Source organism: Sceloporus occidentalis, unplaced genomic scaffold (assembly GCF_023333645.1).
Source record: "Sceloporus occidentalis isolate IW3139 unplaced genomic scaffold, rSceOcc1.0.p SCAF_26, whole genome shotgun sequence".
Taxonomy (NCBI): domain Eukaryota; kingdom Metazoa; phylum Chordata; class Lepidosauria; order Squamata; family Phrynosomatidae; genus Sceloporus; species Sceloporus occidentalis.
The window spans coordinates 11,735,518-11,757,919 of record NW_028317006.1 but is presented as its reverse complement, the minus strand read 5'-3'; the positions used below and the strand labels follow the sequence as shown (position 1 = coordinate 11,757,919).

The window sequence follows — 22,402 nt, the reverse complement described above, 5'->3', positions numbered from 1 at the left end:
TATGTGCATATGTTTTACTGTGTTTATCCTATATTCCTATCCCTCTCCCCTACTCCAAGTTATACATATTGAGATACCTTTCCTGATAATTTGATCTGTAAAGTGGCCGAGCCACCTATCTGCTACTAATGCCTCCGGCTATACAACCCACCACCCTGCTTTTCTGTCACTTTATCGGATTGCCTGTTCACATCAGAAATAATTAACTATTCATATGCCCCTACATAATGGACATATGCAAGCCTCATTAACTCTTACAGTACCATCCCTTTGATGACTTCTAGCTCTCGATGCTGGAGGAAAAGGAAGAAGAGAATTAAAACTGTATATTAAAGCAATAACTCAATTGTTAAGTATACATACTATAGTATTGCTATCTATTAAAGATGAAATTAGAGGATCCGATATCTCCTACACAAATTCAGAAAGCTTGGTTCTTGTCGAAATGTTTTCAAATTTTCTTCCCTTTTCTTTAAAATCTATGTTGCAACATTTAAGCTCTGTAGATTCAGTCTAATTAAAGACGTCTATCATAGAGCAAACAAGTAAAAAAAAAAAATCATAAAGATTAGAACTGGTTACGATGATAAAAAAAATACCAATAAGAATTTCATAGCCAGGGAGAACTTTATTCCGAGAGCCAGGAAACATGTCATTTCTGTAAACTGCCCCTATACAAAATGAAATGTCATCCTAGACAGCTTATGTTTAAAGTTTAAGAGATTCCCAAATATAAAACATCCATGACAAACATATATTCATTAAAAAATGAGAAGAATGCTTGCTTCAGTATAACTTTAGGTAGATATTATTTTTGGCATCCTTTTGTTGTCAGTTCAGCTTCATAATCTAAATGCAGAACATTTTTTTTTCTTTCTTTAGCCAAATTATTGTGAATTTGACATAATCAGAAGAAGCAAATTAAATTATTTATACAGCACAAATCCATGCTTTTTTGTTCAATTCGTTATCTGAGAGGTTTACTCGGATCGGTAACATTTCAGAATTACAGACGAATTACATTTTCTGTAAATTAACAAAAAAATACCCACAGATAGGGCTGCACAAAAACATAGGAAGCATTATTTTGCAGGGTGTACCTAGAACGGAGAAGCGGCAATAACATTCTTTAGTCCGCTTGACTCTACCAATGCCTAAATAAACATACTCTGTGTGTGTCTTCTTCACTAGGTCTGTTCCAATCCGACGTCCTTAAGCACAGTAAATGGCTTTAGTATTTCTCCGAAGATTCTGGAAAATAATCTCAGTCATCAAAATCCGGTATGTCATCGTACGAATATCCTCTGTACCCCTTGGAGGCATAGTACGCAATGCGGAGATGGTAAAAACCAGGCAGGAAGACCAGTATCCCGATAATCAGAATTGGAATCGCTCTCTCGTTTCCCTGAAGCAATAGAAAATACACAATACTATGTCATCACTATCCCAGACCCATCAAACGTGAACCAGTCACTATCCCAGACCCATCAAACGTGAACCAGTCACTCTCCCAGACCCATCAAACGTGAACCAGTCACTATCCCAGACCCATCAAACGTTAGCCAGTCACTATCCCAGACCCACCATACGTGAACCAGTCGCTATCCCAGACCCATCAAACGTGAACCAGTCGCTCTCCCAGACCCATCAAACGTGAACCAGTCACTCTCCTAGACCCATCAAACGTGAACCAGTCGCTCTCCCACACCCATCAAACGTGAACGAGTCACTCTCCCAGACCCATCAAACGTGAACCAGTCGCTCTCCCAGACCCATCAAACGTGAACCAGTCACTCTCCCGGACCCATCAAACGTGAACCAGTCGCTCTCCCAGACCCATCAAACGTGAACCAGTCACTATCCCAGACCCATCAAACGTGAACCAGTCACTCTCCCGGACCCATCAAACGTGAACCAGTCACTCTCCCAGACCCATCAAACGTGAACCAGTCACTATCCCAGACCCATCAAACGTTAGCCAGTCACTATCCCAGACCCACCATACGTGAACCAGTCGCTATCCCAGACCCATCAAACGTGAACCAGTCGCTCTCCCAGACCCATCAAACGTGAACCAGTCACTCTCCTAGACCCATCAAACGTGAACCAGTCGCTCTCCCACACCCATCAAACGTGAACGAGTCACTCTCCCAGACCCATCAAACGTGAACCAGTCGCTCTCCCAGACCCATCAAACGTGAACCAGTCACTCTCCCGGACCCATCAAACGTGAACCAGTCGCTCTCCCAGACCCATCAAACGTGAACCAGTCAGTCACTCTCCCAGACCCATCAAACGTGAACCAGTCGCTCTCTCCGGACCCATCAAACATGAACCAGTCGCTCTCCCAGACCCATCAAACGTGAACCAGTCACTCTCCCAGACCCATCAAACGTGAACCAGTCGCTCTCCCAGACCCATCAAACGTGGACCAGTTACTCTCCCAGACCCATCAAACGTGAACCAGTCGCTCTCCCAGACCCATCAAACGTGAACCAGTCGCTCTCCCGGACCCATCAAACATGAACCAGTCGCTCTCCCAGACCCATCAAACGTGAACCAGTCACTCTCCCGGACCCATCAAACGTGAACCAGTCGCTCTCCCAGACCCATCAAACATGAACCAGTCGCTCTCCCAGACCCATCAAACGTGAACCAGTCGCTCTCCCAGACCCATCAAACTTGAACCAGTCAGTCACTCTCCCAGACCCATCAAACGTGAACCAGTCGCTCTCCCAGACCCATCAAACGTGAACCAGTCGCTCTCCCAGACCCATCAAACGTGAACCAGTCTCTCTCCCAGACCCATCAAACGTGAACCAGTCGCTCTCCCAGACCCATCAAACGTGAACCAGTCGCTCTCCCAGACCCATCAAACGTGAACCAGTCGCTCTCCCAGACCCATCAAACGTGAACCTGTCACTATCCCAGACCCATCAAACGTGAACCAGTCACTATCCCAAACCCATCAAACGTTAGCCAGTCACTATCCCAGACCCATCAAACGTGAACCAGTCACTCTCCCAGACCCATCAAACGTGAACCAGTCACTATCCCAGACCCATCAAACGTTAGCCAGTCACTATCCCAGACCCACCATACGTGAACCAGTCGCTATCCCAGACCCATCAAACGTGAACCAGTCGCTCTCCCAGACCCATCAAACGTGAACCAGTCACTCTCCTAGACCCATCAAACGTGAACCAGTCGCTCTCCCACACCCATCAAACGTGAACGAGTCACTCTCCCAGACCCATCAAACGTGAACCAGTCGCTCTCCCAGACCCATCATACGTGACCCAGTCACTATCCCAGACCCATCATACGTGACCCAGTCACTATCCCAGACCCATCAAACGTTAGCCAGTCACTATCCCAGACCCATCAAACGTGAACCAGTCGCTCTCCCAGACCCATCAAACGTTAGCCAGTCGCTCTCCCAGACCCATCAAACGTGCACCAGTCACTCTCCCAGACCCATCAAACGTGAACCAGTCGCTCTCCCAGACCCATCAAACGTGAACCAGTCGCTCTCCCGGACCCATCAAACATGAACCAGTCGCTCTCCCAGACCCATCAAACGTTAGCCAGTCGCTGTCCCAGACCCATCAAACGTTAGCCAGTCGCTCTCCCAGACCCATCAAACGTGCACCAGTTACTCTCCCAGACCCATCAAACGTTAGCCAGTCGCTGTCCCAGACCCATCAAACGTTAGCCAGTCGCTCTCCCAGACCCATCAAACGTGGACCAGTTACTCTCCCAGACCCATCAAACGTGAACCAGTCGCTCTCCCAGACCCATCAAACGTGAACCAGTCGCTCTCCCAGACCCATCAAACGTGAACCAGTCGCTCTCCCAGACCCATCAAACGTGAACCAGTCGCTCTCCCAGACCCATCAAACGTGAACCAGTCGCTCTCCCAGACCCATCAAACGTGAACCAGTCAGTCACTCTCCCAGACCCTTCAAACGTGAACAGTCGCTCTCCCGGACCCATCAAACGTGAACCAGTCGCTCTCCCAGACCCATCAAACGTGAACCAGTCAGTATACTAGTGATAAAAACAATGAACAATGCAAACTGGATATGCAGAAGGAAGTCAGTGTACATTACACAAGTATTACGGCATATAAAGTAATCTCAATAACTGCCCTAAAGATTCCCAAGGGGAATCTGCTTTTAGAGGAGGTAAATTGTAACGTGTAGAGCAAGATTTACTTTATTTTTCTTGCAAAACTCCATAATTCGAAGTATGCATTATTATATAATTTTAAAAGTACCCTGGGGCGACAAAAGTAGCAAAAGTCTATTTGTTCATAATGTGTGTTTATTTTTATTTCATTTAGCACTTTACAGTAAAAGTGAAGTACAATAAGTGCTGTCAAGTAACAGTCTACAGAACTGATTGGGGTACAATAGGTATGAAAAAATCGGTTCCTGGCCCACAGAGCTTACTGTCCAAGTAATACTGTGAGTAAGACTTGGAATAACGGAAAAATAAGAATGGATGCCCCAAACCATGTTGGTGAAGACAAATGGTTACAACTTACCCCTTTGCTGATATATCCAGCCAGGAGGAGAGCCCCAATCACGATAAGAAGCGTTCCGATCATAAACAGGACAGTCGCTAGAGCGATGGCTTTGTATGGGATTTTTGGAGGACTTCTCTTAAACTGCACGAAAACAAGCAATAAAACCGGGTTTTTTGGCCGGTAAAAAAAATAAAATATTGTAATATAGTTGTACATATTTTACAAAACAGCTGTTTGCCAATGATATTTACAGCTTTACTAATACCACGAATTTTATTGAAATAAAAGTTCCATCTGAAATCACACAATATGAACATTACACAAACTCTCAATCCATTTAATTTTACAATTGGAAACAAAACTGAGCTTTGACATGTTGTTAAATTGCTTTTGTGAATATGTGACTTGTTGCCGTTACCAGATTTACAGTCGTGTCAAAACAATAAAACACTGAAACAAAGAAATTTATGGTATATTAAAAAAAACAACACTGTATTCCGTCTTTAGTCCCGTGTATGTACGGAATGAACTAATGCCTTTCTGATGCATGCTTAAATTCTTGTACTGTATTAGCATCTACCACATCTGCAGGGAGGCTGTTCCACTCATCCTCCACCGCCCCAGTAAAGAAAGTCTTCCTTACGTATCTCAGCCTCTGATTCTCTAGTTTTAGACTATGACCTCATGTGCCAACATCTCTCCCTCTTTTCAAATATTAAGATATTAAAGGGATGCCTCAGTGAATAAACAATGCATTCGTTTCATACTTCTATCATTTATTTATATTAACACACACACATAACCTGACAATAAAGAAGTATTCGCCCCCCCCTGCTCCACAGAACCGCCTTAAAAGCTTGTAGGGCGCAAATTGCAGGTTCTACCAAAAATTCTCAATGGGGTTTAGGTCTGGACTTCGCCATTCTTCAACCATTCCAATGTAGACTTGCTTGTCCGTATGAAATAGTTAATGAAGACCGCAGTAATTTCTTTCATCTCTAGAGGACCACGGAGGTGCTTTATGGCAAACCGCAGGAGAGTATTTGTCATCTTCTTGGTTGAGCGGTGGTTTCCACCTTGCTGCTCCATCATAAATCTCATGTTCGCGCCATGTCTTTCTAGTGGAGGAGGAATATAATCTTTGCTAGGGCCAGATAGATCTGGTTGTAGTTTCAGGGTCCTTTGTGACTCTTCCTGAATGCTTTTACATCTTGGTCCTTGAGGGATTTTGGCAGGAAGACCATTGGTAGGAAGATTAACTAGAGTCCAAACCCAAACATTCTCCGTTAGGTCAGCAGGAATCTTACAGAGCTTCTCAGAAATGGCTGTGTAACCCTACGATACACATCAGAAGACGGTAGGATTGTCTTTTGACCAACCAATATGGTTTTGGAACCTTCTGTTTCGACTACTTTAATAAGATCGCTCGGGCCAAGGTTAGTCAGAATACAACAAGACCAAGGTTTGAGACAAAATAAGGTTTGAGGTTTTTACAGAAGAACGACAGGCCAGAACAAATGGGGTGAATGGAAATCTGCTGTGGAACTCGGTTTCTACATTGGGAAGAGCTTGCCTAACCTAGGACTGATCGGTTACACCTGAGTATCTGACCCTAACGTATATAACTATAAACTGATATAGTTAACAAAAAATACGCAACCAAGCAGAAAATCATACAAATGATCAAATATTTTCCTTTACAACTTGAGTGAGTCAGATGTTTGTATCGTGTACTGCGGACATCTAACAAGACTGAATGCTGAGTCTGAGCACGGAGTGCTATGTTTAAAACTATGTACAAAGGCATAGGCCAATGAAGGAAGCCAGTGAGTAAACACTGAAAAATGTAACATTCTTAACGTTCTATTGAAACTTTGCATTTCGTGGAATTAAGGACAGGACTGTTTTAGACGTGCCCATATCAGCATAATTGGATTTTATTATTTCTGGTTAAGCGAGTCTGAAACACCAAAAGCAGAACTTCCACAATTTTTTTCTGCGGTGTCATGTTGATATTGTCATCAGGGTACCTAGCAACATGTGCTAAGTAGACTTTTGTTTATTGAAGCAGATTAGCAGGAAAACATACAAAGTTTTGCATGGGTGTCCCTTAGTTCGTTTCCCCGGTGATATTTACTTACACTAAATCCGGTGTTTGACAAAGCTAAGCGGCATCTTTTCTAGCCGGCCGTCAGACACTAAAGGGTGGCATTGGCCCATGCCAACGTCAGAAGCGCCGTACATGACGCCAGAGTATTGATGCAGATAACGCTTCTCTGTTTGGAAGTCTGATGGGCGAGTCCGGGTTTGGCGGATGCCAGGAGAACGTTACCTGCCTGACTGCGTTGTGCCATGGGGCTGTTTTGCAGGGGTTGGACCCCTTACTTCTAGCGAAGTGAAACGTTCATGGTTCAGCATACCAAAATGGACAGTGCTATGCTTCCAACTTTGTGGGAACAGTTTGGGGAAGGCTCTTTTCTATCCCAGCATGACTGTGCCCCAGCGCACAAAACAAGGTCCATAACGACATGGTTGGATGAGTTTGGTGTGGAAGGACTTGACCGCTCCTCACAGAGCCCTGACCTTAACCCCATCAAACACATTTGGGATTGTGAGCCAGGCCTTCTCGTCCAACATCAGTGCCTGACCTCACAAATACTCTAATGAATGGGCAAAAATTCACACAGAAACCCTGCAAAGGAGGGACCAACTACATATTAATGTCTATGTATTTAGAATGCGATCTCATCAAAGTCCCTGTTGGTGTAACGTTTAGGTGTCCCAATACTTTTGTCCATATAGTGAGCCTGTGTGTATATTGCCATCTAGTGGCACTGGTTGTATACTGCATGCTGTGCAACTTTTCTCTCACTAATGTTGGAGTAATAGTCTCCAGTCTTCTTTGCAAAATAAGAGGATGTGCTGGGCCTTTATGTATTTTCCCCAGCTGTAATGACCAACTTGATCTAATCATTAAATGCACAGTATGGCTCAGACTTTTTGATCTATGAAAAACAAACCATAATAACTCCAGGGCTTGATCCGTGGGATCTGCACTATGGAATCCGCTGGCACTATATAAATGCAATGTAATCCACCTATTCATGGAGTGAACAATATTCATTATTACTGACTGTCACTGATTTGGAAATGCATTGTCTCGCTCTGTGGGATATCTTTGTGTTTGCTCCCCTCTTCTGCACCATTTATTATTTATTTATAGAGTATTTTACATTGAGAATTCTCTTGTTTTCACGTATGTCCTGGGTTCACAAACACTGCATTTGTTGCAAGAAAACAGGTGACATATAATCAGCCACGATTACAGGTGCATTCTGTATTGAGGTATGTTGGCAGAGATCTCTTAAAGGATTTTAGACTGCGGGAGGTCATTCAACAGTTGTGGAGCTCTGTAGGAAAGCGAGGATCGAGCCGCCCCTTTTTGTATTGTGGAATAGTAAATAAAGTTCCTGTACTGAATCTGAGGTTATAGGAGGAGAGAGCAGCTGGGGAGAGCATTCTACTCCGTTCAGTAGCGTAGCTAAAGGGGGGCGAGGGGGGTGGTCCGCACCGGGTGCCACTCACCAGGGGGTGCCACCATGGCCACCTAACGCGGGCCTGCAGCTCACTGCTGTGGCGCCTGCAAACTGTGTAAGGAAACTCTTTCCCCGCCCAGAGGGAGCAGGAACCTGGAACCTCACACAGTGCGCGGGCAACAGAAACCTTGCCACACAATATTAAAGGTGCTGTTCCACTCTTTGAATGCATTTGTAACTATAAGTTATTTAGAAACATAATTCCTTTTACCGTTTGACCCCTTCCCAGAAATATTTAATTACACAGAAGTTTGTATTATTCATATTTTTGCGTCAAACTCTTGCCATGTGACCCAAAAGCAGGTGCTGCTAGGTTGTCGCCACGGAAACATAAGTGTACTTTTAATGTCATTAAAGCTGCAGAGAAAATTATTACATGAAACACTTGCTTCACGTCAATACTTGCTCTAAATGGAACGGCATGCTTGAACATGGGAGTTATCCATAGACTAACGTTTTGTTTTCATGCTTTACCTGTAGGTCAATATAACCTTCATCTGTGTCAGAAAGCTTGGAGTACTTCACTTTGCTGTTTGGGATGGAAGCGGATACACTGCTCCGTGCCGGCATCATAGCAAGGAACGACTGTTTACAGCGAGGTGAGAGATCTAGAACCTGGAATAAAAGTAGACTTTGCAGGTCAACGTACCGCTGAGTGAACGGTGGCAGCCAGGCTAATATAACACGCAACCTCAACGGAAGCGGGTTCCTAGATACTTATGTTCTAGATCGGGTGCCTGTACTTATTATCTTCCATGTAATACACACGTTATGGAAGCAGATCAATGTGGCAAAATGTGGCAGGTTTTCCAGGCTGAGAGAAGATTTCCACTGTTGCGAATCTGAAATGGGAATTAACGAGCGCTCTTCATGCTAAGCTAGTTTATTTTATCCGGAGGAACGTTAAAGCTCCCGCTGCGAAGCGATCCATACTTCGTTATTCATCACAACCAGGGAGCTGGTTTACTTATTATACTTCAGGGCTTTAGATTTATTTGTATTTTCAGACAAAAAGTTCTAGTTTATTATTTATTTCCTCCTGCCTTAAATATAGAGTGAGTTTATTTGGGTTACCTCCGAAGGGAAGAAAAGGGATATAAATCAGGATAATTCGATCAATTTTAAATACGGATCTTACGTGTGGCGCGCTTGTCCCAGCGGCAATGTGTGGCACGCAGCAAAGAACCCGGCTTTACAGACAATGTAAAGAAGGAGTTAATAATCACGTGCATGCAAAAAACATTTGGATCAGGGTGGCCAAATCATTTCTCGAGGGTCATTTCGTATGAAAGCATAAGTTTGACTTGCGGAGTGTACGCATTTATTAAGTAACATACAGTGTGATATAATTATAGCATCCGGGCCTATTCTCCGTTTATTATGAACTACAGGATGCAGAGTTATTCCCACAGGTATAACGTATTATTAATCCTCTCGCTTTATATAGTGCCATCAGATTGCACAGCGCTGTACAAAGGGACAGGACATAAGAATTGGCATTTAACATAACAAGGTGACAGACAGAAACCTATACACAATATAATATATATATATATATATATATATATATATATATATATATAGCTAGCCTTAGGGCTGTTCAGCTGCTGAGAATCCCTTAAGATGAACGAACGCGGAGCAGATGTGTAATGTGGGTTTGTGTACATGCAGAGGTGTGTGTGTGCATGCAGATGTGTAATGTGGGTTTCTGTACATGCAGAGGTGTGTGTGCATACGGATGTGTAATGTGTGTGTGTGTGTGCATGCGGATGTGTAATGTGGGTTTGTGTACATGCAGAGGTGTGTGTGTGCATACGGATGTGTAATGTGTGTGTGTGTGCATACGGATGTGTAATGTGTGTGTGTGTGTGCATGCGGATGTGTAATGTGGGTTTGTGTACATGCAGAGGTGTGTGTGTGCATACGGATGTGTAATGTGTGTGTGTGTGCATGCGGATGTGTAATGTGGGTTTGTGTACATGCAGAGGTGTGTGTGTGTGTGCATACGGATGTGTAATGTGGGTTTGTGTACATGCAGAAGTGTGTGTGTGTGCATGCAGATGACTGCGTGTCTGTAGGCCCTGGACCTATAAGATCAGTGATATATCTAAAGCACCCGGAAATGTTGTTAGATGACTATTCTCATTGCTTTGGGAGCTTATAGTCACCCCCGGGTCCCTTATGCAATGCCTTCCCACATACACTGAGCAGCAGTCTATACCTCAATAAAGGCCGAGTATCTATAGTGTGCCTCCGAGAACTCGGGTAAATCAGGGGTTTGTGGAAATAAATTGTGTATGTCTCTACTAAAAGTTTCATATTTTCCATAGCGCCGCCATGCTCCGCAGCGGAAACCATCGCGCTTTAGACCGGCGCGCAAACAAACCGCCGTACGGCACTGTAGTAAACGTATTTAAGTAACTGGTGACGCATTAAGCATTCAGTACCTGCTGATCGCAGCCATGTCGCTCCAAAAACCCGAAGATTCGCCGCAATTAGGAAGTGCTTCCCTTTCTGAACACAAACTTCCGGCTTGGGCACAGCGGCTCGCCCCTTTTTTAATTTTGTTGACCAATTAGGTAGCTGATGTCAGACATGCTTAGAGCTATACAAAAGAGACAACACTCGTAGAAGTGGAGTCCCGCTGATCACCGCGATGCGGTCTCTGGAGCTTAGAACGACGAGTTCGTGCGCATGTACCGGAGCTGTCAGGATGCGGGAGGAGATGGTGCGGCGCTGTACCCTACCCTATAACCTGACGGCTAAATGCAGAAAAATACCGCAACGCGTAATACCGTATTGGCTCGGATATAGGCCGCACTCTAAAAGTTTGGTGCTTTTTTTAAAGAAATTTTTTTTTTAATAGACATGCTGCCACTCTGTCTCTACCCCCCCCCCCGAAATATGCTGCCACTCTGCCCCCCCCCGACTTACCAGAGCAGACTTCTGGGTGTCTTGCAGGGCCGGCGGGGGACATCTACACAATACGCATATACAACTATCGGTGCCAGGACTCAGCGGATGTGCCAGCACCGGAAGTTGTATTGCGTAGGTGTCCCCCGCCGGCCCCGCAAGACACCCTGGAGTCTGCTCTGGTAAGTCTTGGGGGCAGAGGTAAAACGCATCGTGCGCGATGCGCTTAGACAATCTCCCATGCTGGCCCCCGTGGGAAGTGCTGGCAGGGGAGGCTGTCTGAGCGTATCAGAGTAGGATATGGGTCCCCTGTACCGCTGCGGGGGATCTGTATCCTAACCCTGCTGCCTGCCCGGCGCCCAGAACTGCATGTCCCGGGCGTCGGGCGCTAGACCCCTATATTCGAGCCAATACGGTATATCTGGATAGTTATGGATTGACAACTGATGGGTAAAGTACTAGCAAATGCAACCCCACAAGCAGCTTCTCAGACAGAATGAGGGGGGAAAAAAAAGGGGCAGCCCACCCCACGGGATTAATAACTAAACCCCTAAATAACTGCCCTTAACATTACTCCCACCCCTCGACTACAAGCTCCCAAACCAAGCTCTACCTAATGTATGTTTGTCAATTCTAGTCTTGTCATACCCCCTGAATAGAAGTACTGTAAGCGCCGTGTTCATTGTTGGCACTATACAAATTATACATTAAATGGCCTCTCTACTAGTTCATAAATAAGTGAAACACGTGGGGCCATGTATGACACAAACGAGTTACAGAGGGGCTTGTACAAAACTGATAGTTTATGTAACCCTAACGCAGCTGCAGACAAACCCGCAAGACAATATTTATTCACTACGCCATTCGCTGCTCTGTACCGCGTAAGATGCCGGTTACACCAACCCGCGGGGCTGCAGGCATCACGGAGATCGTTACTGCAAATGAGCTGAATCTCAAAAGGCTACTGCAGCACGCTCTTTGTAGAGGTATTGAGACAAAGGCATTTTAAATACAAGCTAATGAGCCAGTATGTGTATAGAGATACAGAAAGGTCACAAATCTATTCCAAGGCAGCAATGCGACATGCATGTAGATTGTGTGTATATGAACAAGTCCCATTCCGCTTGTAAATACACTGGAAGCACCATACAACTGCTTGGCTCCTTAACAGAAATAATCTACATTGATCTTATTTGTTAGAAACAAGCCAACAACACATTTTTACAAAGATTTATTGACTCCATAGGGCAGGTTTTACAAAGATTGTAAAGTATTTACATAAATATCTACAGACATGCCTAGAAAACAGCCAGCTAGCAGTTAGTGGTGCAGTTGCTGCCGGCAACAAGATGCTGCTGTATCCAGGAGGCAGTCACCAAGAAGAGCTGTTGCGTTTTTTGGGTAACATTCTCACATAAAAACAGATTAAGAAGCTTCCTCGTCCTCTATCTTGGGAGCCAGGTAGTATTTCACATGACCCATATCTGCGATTTTGTACTCCACGACTGTAAATGGGATACAATAAAAACAATTATTTCATTAGCCTGTGCACTCCAGAACCTTGCATTTCCATAGTAAATACATGCTTGTCCAAGGTACTCACCTAGCGGGATATCTGCTGACATACTGAGCGTTACTGTAGGGGACAGGGGAGTCGCTTTGGTGAAGAAATTCAGGTACCTCAAAGCAAATGTAAGCTGGACGGGCTCATTCATCTCTATGGTGACCTAACAGGGAAAGCCAGAAAACACAAAAAGTATTCATTATTAATTATTGGGCTGCACAGCTCCAACACACCGGGATTAATTGGCACCTGTATTGGTGAAATGTATTACGTTAAAAGCTTACACTAATTCATCAAACTACACTTCAAAGCAAATATATTTACACGTTAAGGGTGCAATACACAATTTCATAAAGACTTGCCAGTTGCACGCTTCTGTATCAGAGCTGTCTGGCGCTAGACACAATACTCCAATACTTTCATTCATTCATTATATTGACTGACAAACTCCATACTTACAGCTTCCTCCTCTTTATCCACATTTGAGGTCTGCGACAGCTTAACATTTCCAGTCCCCAGCTCTCCGCTGGCAGAGAACTTGACTCCATCTTTAGCACAGGAGATGACAACAGCATCACCGATCTGACTGAGATCTCGGCAGATGCGGGCAAATTCCCCAGATGGCATCTTTATAACACAACTGTACTCTTGCTCCTGGAACAGCAAAAACAAGAGTCAGGATCTCGACACAGAAAGGTTACCGCTAGTAATGTGGTTGGTGTACATAGCAACCGGTTTCAATCGGACACCAAAGCAGTTTCACGACTACTGTATTAGTTGCTAGGCTTAAAACTTAAGTTTAGTCCGTGAGCATTCACTGTCATTTAATTTTAAAAGCACATTTCTGAAACAACTTTTAAAAACACCCAGAGGCTGCACTAATGTATTGGATTAAGTTCATGGCCTGCTGAATGACTGATAATGGCAGATATTGTGCTAATGGATTAACAGATCTAAGACAGCAGGGAGACTTACAGGGATTCCCAGCTGCTCAACATCCAGATCCATTAGCTTCATCTCATAGTCAGAAACTTTTTCTTGATCTAAAATTTAGAGGAAAGCAAAAAAAAAATAAATTAACAGATCTGCAAACACAACTAAATCTGCTGCCATGAACATAACGCTAAAGCTCACTTACTTGGAGACTCAAAAACCATCGTGACTGTGTCTGCATTGTCTTCTGCCCTAAGGGTAATTATGTCCTCACTTGCAGCACACTTCAAGATTTTTGACATACTGTAAAGAAAACACATTGTTGCAATTAAGCAAAAGATTTCGTATTACTGTTACCTTTATTAAGACTACGCAAATGTGCAGTTTTAAATATTTGTTCATTGGCTCTTAGGGAGTTAAAAAATACGGTAAGTTAAAACTTTCACAAAAACATCTGTGCGCCAAATGAGCTCTCCCATTCAAACATCAGTTCCCGCCAAAATAGTTGTCTTTGTTGAAAATGGCGCTCAATTTACGTCATTAGCGCGCGCACAAACTTCGCGCGCGAAAGCTGTCCGCAGACTAGTCCTGACAGATCCATGCGTGATTAACCCTTCACAGACGGGAAAAGCCTGAGAACCGACGTACCTCACAAAAACTGGGAAACGAAGTAGTGTAACTACATGAAATTTAAAGCGGCCCGTTATACACACACAATATACTGCAGCTGCACGAGTACTAGGCACTATATGTGAAGGGCCTTATATCACCGGGTTATATTAGCACTACCTGCTCCTTATGCATCGTCATCTATTACCGTGATATGGGCTCAGTAGTGGCGGGTACCGTTTCTAAGGTAATTCCAACAGATAAATAACTTGCAAAATATGCCTTCTGTAATGCAGCCATTGGCAACCAGGTATAAATCTCGTACTGGTCTGAAGAAATACCAACATAGTTCTATCAGAAGGCTCACCTGCTCATCTTGACTCCGATGGACTGGTTGCGGTCGCAGCGGTAAGTGTCAAATCCGTCCGAGCGGAGTGTGAGCTGGACCAGGGAGACGTGGGATGAGTCCATGCTCTGCAGGCTGATCCCGCTAGACGTGATGTCCCAGCAGGCCTCATCGATCAGATCTTTCAGTGCCTCCAGCACCTTCTTCAGGATCGATCCCTGCACCAGGCGAGCCTCGAACATGGCTGCGGGAAAATGTGACTGCGCAAGCTTTATAAACAACGGCTGTGTGCAAGGTGCGACAGACAAGCGTCTGTTAGTGAGATTCCCGCCACCCGCTCGTCTCCCTGTTCTCCGTGCGGAAAGCCTGCCTGCTCTTACGGCGCCAAATAAGCCCGGCAGCGCCGCCTCGCGCAGCTTTTATATGCGGCCCGTGGCGCGCTGGTGACGTCACGATTTTGAAATGGAATGGCGCCAAATTAGTCTCCCGCCTCGTTCGCTCTCTGTGGAGAAGGAGGTCGCCTCTGTTATTTTTGTCCGTATGGAAATTATGCTTTTGTTAATAGTCGAGTTTTTGTGAAGTTTTGGCGTCTCGGTCTAGTCAGTAGCAATCTGACAGACTCTCCCTCATATCAATTCCTTATGTAACATGCAGGGTAAAAGCAACCGTTATTGTAAGGGTTTGATGGCCACTGAACTGAGGATCCTATTAGGCAGAAAGAATACAAAGCTGCACAACTGTGGTGGCATCGTTTTGTTTTTCATGGGGCAGTAATTAATACCATACCCGGGAACTCTCGAGGTGAAGGGGCAGATTTTCAGGGTGGCGCAGTGTGGATCAGATGCCTTCCTATTGCAGTCGGGGTATGAGGTGATATTGTAGTACAATTAATATTTTTTTTAAAAGCTGGCAAGAATCTTACACTTTGTGTATAAAATCAGGTTTGTGCTACAAAACACTACAACACGTACAATAAACACAAAATGCACGAATGCTGTATACAAGAATGCTACTTATTACGGGCTTTCCCTGATAATCGAGACTTCCCGTTCCAGTGACCAACATATTCACGTAACCGGCGAGCGATACTATTGTTTTAAAGATGATTTATTAAACAGTCTTTTAAATGATTTGTTCTCTTCTTCAGACACCTGTCCCTACAGGTGTCCATGTATGGAATCCCCACGTGGGAGTTTCAGGGTATAAAACTAGGAGGCTGGAGGTCCAGAGTAAATTCTAAGCTATGATGAAAAGGCACATGTGTTGCAGAGCCCTCTGAAATCTGGACCTGGTAGTCCTTAAATATTGAGTCTTTGGGGACATTGGGACTTATGTTTTGGCTAAATGGATGTGCTTTCGCAAAGCTCTGGGGGTTTGGCACCCTTTCTACCAACCCAGTGAAACATTCTAGGGCAGCAGATGGCTCTCATGGATGAGAAAGCTCCATGCCGCATGAACTGGTTACAAGAGAGATGTCCAATCTCGCCAACACAACGGTGGACAGTTCCATGTTGGCACAGCCTCCACAGCACGCTGTTCAAAGGCGCACAGCTCACTCAAGAGGCAGAGCGCAGCGGTACGGACAGTGTCTGGGGAGGGGGCAGTTGGAGGTGCTAGGATCAGGCCTATGGCAGCACAGAAGATAAATACATGGCTGACTACACACTCAAAAACATAAGTGAAAGAAGGGGTCCTTCGTAGAATCCAAAGCCTTATGCACCAAAAATAAAACACGACGATAGGGGGCCTTGGAAGGAGCGGCAGATTGAGCACCCCTTCTCTTTTTATCGTCGCGGCACCGATGGGGTCTTTTGGAAGACCCCACAGACCCGTTTCTTTTTACTGACCGGAGTCTTTGGAAGGACGCAGGACTAACTGCCCAAGCAACAAAGAAAAAACAGGTGCATTTATAAAGGATCTGCACTCTTGTTCTGAGTGGCCCCTGCCAAAAATAAAAATACAGTGAATAAGCAGTGCCTTCTACCCTACCACCTTCCCATTAAAATGCCAATTATTATATTTCTCTACAGCCAGCAGGTGCCATGGAGATGTACGCAGTGCTGTACACACACCTGTATGCATAATCATTTGTTTAACCCCTTGATGACAATTGCCGGTCCGGGCACGTCACGGAAATTCAAGTCGATAACGACAAATGACGTGCCAGGACCGGCACGTCTTTAAACGGGTGCAGAAAGCGATCTATTTTCGCTTTCTGCACCGAAACGGCATTGCTGTAATGCCTCGACCTTGAGGCATTCAGCAACGCCATTATCGGCACAAAGGGGCCATCTCTGGCCCCTCCCCGGGTCATCAACATCCGCCATACTTTGTATGGCGGCGGACGCCCGTTTCAAAAGCGTTTAGAAGGCGATAAACGATCGCCTCCTAAACTTAAATGGTGTCGCTGGAATGCCTCGATCAGGAGGCATCCAGCGACACCAAACATTTACCTGGGGATGGACTGTGACCGCTCCGGAGAGCGGTCACAGCTGCAGCTGCCGGTGATCTTCGCCATCAGCAAGATGGCGGCGGCCCGGGAAAAATAAATAAAGTCTAAAAAGTTCGCTAGACGGTCTCCTGACCCTCTAGAGAACTCTGGCTCCACTTGCAGGTTGAATACAGGTACTGCATTCAACCATGCAAGTCAATGGAGCTCAGCTTTCTAATCACAGTGTGATTAGAAAAAATAAATTAAAAATAAAATTAATAATTAGAAAAAAAATAGTAAAAAACCAGTAAAATGTAAAAATAATTTCCCACTCATGTCACTATCAGGGGAACCTTCAAGTTGAAAAAAAATGTTAAAAAAATTTAAAAAAGGCAAAAAAAATATATATACCGTATTTGCTCGATTATAAGACGAGGTTTTTTTCAGAGCAAATGCTCTGAAAAATACCCCTCGTCTTCTAATCGGGGTCGTCTTCTAATCAGACCTCAAATAGAGTCTGATTAGGAGACTAAGATCCAGATCCCCCGCACCGCTGCAGGGGACCTGGATCCTCCTGTCTCACCCCCCCCCCCCATCATACACACTTACCGGTGCTTCCTGCTGTATTGCCGGGGCAGCGGGTTGACGTCTACGCGATCCGCGTAGACAACGTCCGCTGCAGCCGGAAGGAGGTGTGGCTAGCAGCGGGGGTTGTCTGCGTCCGTCGCGTAGACCTTCCCCGACTGTCAGAGATCTCTGATCTCTGACAGCCGGGGAAAGTATACGCGACGGACGCATACAAACCCCCGCTGCCAACTCCACCTCCTTCCGGCTGCAGCAGAAGGCGACGTCAACCCGCTGCCCCGGCTGGAAGCACCGGTAAGAGAGGGCTGAGAGGGGAGAGAGGAGAGAGGAGAGGGGAGGGGGGGGAGAGAGTGTGTGTGTGTGTGTTAGTTAAATGGGGGCATAGGGCATTTCTGGAGTGGCGTTAAGGGGGCATTTAATAGAGCACTCTGCCTCCTGAAATGCCTTATACCTCCCTATATGCCACTCTGCCCCATAATATGCCTTTTAACCCCCTAAATGCCAGAGTGGCATATAGGGGTATAAGGCATTTCTGGAGGCAGAGTGCTCTATACAATGCCTTTTAACTCCCTTAATGCCACTCTGCCTCCTGAAATGCCTTATACCTCCCTATATGCCACTCTGCCCCATAATATGCATTTTAACCCCCTAAATGCCAGAATGGGATATAGGGGTATAAGGCATTTCTGGAGGCAGAGTGGCATATAGGGGGTCAAAAGGCATACCATGGGGCACAGTGGCATATAGAGGGTTAAAAGGCATATCATGGGCCACAGTGCCATATTGGTGTGGCAAGCCTGGGGGCAGATGTGCGTAACTGGGGGACAGGCTGGAAAATACAAGAAATAAAAACAAAAAAAATATTTTTCTCAATCATAGCTTTTATTAAAAAAAATAGTTTACATGAATTAACATTTACTGGTAAAACTTTTTTCCTTTAGGGTCGTCTTATATTCAGGCTTTTTCTTTTTTCCTAAGTTAATATTCAGATTTTGGGGGGTCGTCTTATAATCAGGGTCGTCTTATAATCGAGCAAATACGGTATATATAAAAAATATATTTTTGTGAGCAAGTCCTAAAATTATCATATTAGCTTAAAACAATTCTCGCATGGAAAGAGTTAAAATACTGGCATATTAAATGCCCATGGGGTGTCTACTTTTAAAAAATGTATGATTTGATGGGGTAAATTGAATTGGCCGGGTTCAACAAGGTCCCAACTAACACGGGGGGAAGGATGGCCACACATCTAATTTCCAATTAGAAAAATGCACACGTACCAAATGTGGCCTTTTAGTTCCCCCCCAAAATGACAAACCCATGCATGTGGGGTATCACTGTACTCAGGAGATGTTGCTGAACACATATTGGGGTGTCGTGTGACAGCGGCATATACCAGGAGCTGTAAATTCATACATAAAGTAGGTGTGTGTGGGAAAAATACACACAAAAATACTACTGCAAACTTTGAAAAAATGCTGGTGGTAAAATGTGTGCATGCAAAGAGTTAAAATACCAGCATTTAAAATACCCTGGGGTGTCTAGTTTTCAAAAATATATGGTTTTGTTGGGCACACTGAAATGGCCCGGCTCAAAGATGTACCAAATAGGGCATGGGCAGTGGATCCCCAAATGCCAAAGTGCAACAATGTGCATGCCCCAAATGTGGCCCTTTTGCCCCCAAACAGCCAGGCAAAATCATTCATGTGAGGTATCGCTGTACTCAGGAGATGTTACTGAACACATATTGGGGTGTTTTATGATAGTGACATATACCAGAACCTGTTTATTCATACCTAAAGTAAAATGTGTGTGAAAAAACAAATGCAAAAAAATTACTACCATAAAGTTTGACAAAGATGGTAGAATAAGTGCTTAGAAAGGGTTAAAATACCAGCATTTGGAATACCCTAGTTTTCAAAAATATATGATTTGATGGGGTAAATTGCATTGGCCGGCTTCAAAGATACCCGAAATGGCACATGGGGGGGAAGAATTACCAGATTTGAAAAAAATGGCTTTGAAATAGCAAAACGCTACCTGTACTTATTGCTCCATAACGTGCAGAAAAAAGCATAAAAACATTGGGTATTTCTAAACTGAGGACAAATAGTAGAATCTATTTAGCAGGTTTTTTTATTACCTTTTATAGATGAGTAAAAGATTTTTCAACTAAAAGTTAGAAAGTTTTTCACCATATTTTATACCTTTTTTAATAGTAAATAATATGATACAATCAAAACAATGTCATCTAAAGAAAGCCCTTCTTGTCCTGAAAAAAACAATATCTAATGTGTGTGGGTTCAGTAAACGGGAAAGAAGAAAATTACAGCTAAATCAATCAGCCTTTGTCACGAAGGGGTTAAACAAAAAGGGCTGGAGCCGTAACCCCTGCTGTTGGATGCCCTCCTATAAAGATATTAGATGATAAATGAGAAGGTCCTTTGGAAAGAGCAGAAAGCCTGCGGGAGATCCGGATTGTCTTATTCCTTCATCACAAGGGGGAGGACCACTAAAAACATCATTGGGGCTAAGGGCTACCATGTCTCCCTCTGCAGAAGGAAACATTTCTCGGGGATCCCTTTCCACCATGGCCTTTTTTGGCGATTCAAAAATCATTCATGCTGAGTCTTGAAATAAATTCTCCAATTAAAAAAAACATCAACAGCGCAAAAAAAAACAAACCAGTGCAAACATGAAGACATACAAGCATTACTAAATGCCACAAATAAAATATGCTTGGAGGGGTCTGAGGTCGGTCTGCTGCAGCGGTCATCACGGTGAGAACTCATGATAGTTGAAAGAAGCAGAGAATGTAATATTACGTCCTCCGTCCATAAGGGGTTCATCACGTTGCTCCACACATCAAGCGGCTGAAGACTGGCATTTGTTTGGGGGGGGTTGGTAAGATGCGTCTGGGGGGGCAGCGAAAACATCTCCTGCATGGAAAATGGTTGGGGTGGGGGAAGGGTAAATGCAAGGGGAACACCACAGCTACCAGATGCACTAAAGTACATATATTGGCCAGATTGGCAGCTTAATGACTTATTTTGAGCTATTTCTTCGAGACAAAGGCTGATTTTACTTTTTGTACCCTTTGTGACAATGGCCTTTTTAACATTTCTGCGCTGCTTGTGTTTAGCTGTAATTTTCTTCTTTCCCGTTTACTGAACCCACACACATTAGATATTGTTTTTTTCAGGACAAGAAGGGCTTTCTTTAGATGACATTGTTTTGATTGTATCATATTATTTACTATTAAAAAAATTATAAAATATGGTGAAAAATTTAGAAAAAAATGACTGTTTCTAACTTTTAGTTGAAAAATCTTTTACTCATCTATAAAAGGTAATGAAAAAACCTGCTAAATAGATTCTATTTGTCCTGAGTTTAGAAATACCCAATGTTTTTATGTTTTTTTTGCTTTTTTCTACCCATTATGGGGCAATAAGTACAGGTAGCGTTTTGCTATTTCAAAGCCATTTTTTCCAAATCTGGTAATTCTTCCCCCCATGTGCCATTTCGGGTATCTTTGAACCCGGCCAATGCAATTTACCCCATCAAGTCATATATTTTTGAAAACTAGACAGCCCAGGGTATTCCAAATGCTAGTATTTTAACTCTTTCCATGCACCATATCTACCACCAGTCTTTGTCAAACTTTATGGTAGTCATTTTTTTGCATTTGTTTTGTCATACACATTTTACTTCAGGTATGAATTAAAATGTTCTAGTTTATGTCACTATCACAAAACACCCCAATATGTGTTCAGCAACATCCCCTGAGCGCAGCGATACCCCACATGAATGATTTTGCCTGGCTGTTTGGGGGCAAAAGGGCCACATTTGGGGCATGCGCATTTTTCAATGTTGAACTTTGGCATTTGGGGATCCACTGCCCATGCCCTATTTGGTACATCTTTGAGCCGGGCCATTTCAGTGTGCCCAATAAACCCATATATTTTTGAAAACTAGACACCCCAGGGTATTTCAAATGCTAGTATTTTAACTCTTTCCATGCACCATATCTACCACCAGTCTTTGTCAAACTTTGTGGTAGTCATTTTTTTGCATTTGGTTTTCCACACACATTTTAATTCAGGTATGAATTAAAATGTTCTCGTATATGTCACTATCACAAAACACCCCAATATGTGTTCAGCAACATCTCCTGAGTACAGCGATACCTCACATGAATGATTTTGCCTGGCTGTTTTGGGGCAAAAGGGCCACATTTGGGGCATGCGCTTTTTTCAATGTTGAACTTTGGCATTTGGGATCCACTGCCCATGCCCTATTTGGTACATCTTTGAGCCGGGCCATTTCAGTGTGCCCAACAAAACCATATATTTTTCAAAACTAGACACCACAGGGTATTTTAAATGCTGGTATTTTAACTCTTTGCATGCACATATTTTACCACCAGCATTTTTTCAAAGTTTGCAGTAATATTTTTGTGTGTGTATTTTTCCCACACACACCTACTTTATGTATGAATTTACAGCTCCTGGTATATGCCGCTGTCACACGACACCCCATAATGTGTTCAGCAACATCTCCTGAGTGCAGTGATACCCCACATGCATGGGTGTGTCATTTTTTGGGGGAACTAAAAGGCCACATTTGGTACGTGTGCATTTTTCTAATTGGAAATTAGATGTGTGGCCATCCTTCCCCCCGTGTTAATTGGGACGTTGTTGAACCCGGCCAATTCAATTTACCCCATCAAATCATACATTTTTTAAAAGTAGACACCCCACGGGCATTTAATATGCCAGTATTTTAACTCTTTCCATGCGAGAATTGTTTTAAGCTAATATGCTAATTTTAGGACTTGCTCACAAAAATATATTTTTTATATATATATTTTTTTTTTTATTATTTTTTTTTAAAA

At 43.9% G+C, this 22,402-nt stretch overlaps 2 protein-coding genes across 2 annotated transcripts; both read right to left on the bottom strand.

Moving 5' to 3' along the window:
* Positions 1-1,264: 1,264 nt before the first annotated feature.
* Positions 1,265-8,700, bottom strand: LOC149300173 (transmembrane protein 230-like). The gene is made up of 3 exons (XM_089485760.1): positions 8,602-8,700; positions 4,550-4,672; positions 1,265-1,405 (listed from the first exon to the last, which is right to left on the bottom strand). The coding sequence occupies exons 1-3, from the start codon at positions 8,698-8,700 to the stop codon at positions 1,265-1,267; spliced, it is 363 nt and encodes a 120-aa protein (XP_089341886.1).
* Positions 8,701-12,465: 3,765 nt separating this feature from the next.
* Positions 12,466-14,734, bottom strand: LOC149300172 (DNA sliding clamp PCNA). The gene is made up of 6 exons (XM_089485727.1): positions 14,514-14,734; positions 13,743-13,840; positions 13,580-13,647; positions 13,064-13,258; positions 12,644-12,767; positions 12,466-12,545 (listed from the first exon to the last, which is right to left on the bottom strand). The coding sequence occupies exons 1-6, from the start codon at positions 14,732-14,734 to the stop codon at positions 12,466-12,468; spliced, it is 786 nt and encodes a 261-aa protein (XP_089341853.1).
* Between the last annotated feature and the right edge of the window lie 7,668 nt (positions 14,735-22,402).

Bases quoted from the DNA above. Each gene is read 5' to 3' on its own strand.
- LOC149300172 (XM_089485727.1), bottom strand. From the start codon at position 14,734: ATGTTCGAGGCTCGCCTGGTGCAGGGATCGATCCTGAAGAAGGTGCTG. The intron at 13,841-14,513 runs GTGAGCCTTCTG...TTTTCTTTACAG, and splicing joins ATCGGAGTCAAGATGAGCAG to TATGTCAAAAATCTTGAAGT. The intron at 12,768-13,063 runs GTAAGTATGGAG...TTTCCCTGTTAG, and splicing joins TGGATAAAGAGGAGGAAGCT to GTCACCATAGAGATGAATGA.
- LOC149300173 (XM_089485760.1), bottom strand. From the start codon at position 8,700: ATGATGCCGGCACGGAGCAGTGTATCCGCTTCCATCCCAAACAGCAAA. The intron at 4,673-8,601 runs GTAAAGCATGAA...GTTTTCGTGCAG, and splicing joins AAGGTTATATTGACCTACAG to TTTAAGAGAAGTCCTCCAAA. The intron at 1,406-4,549 runs GTAAGTTGTAAC...CTATTGCTTCAG, and splicing joins CTGGATATATCAGCAAAGGG to GGAAACGAGAGAGCGATTCC.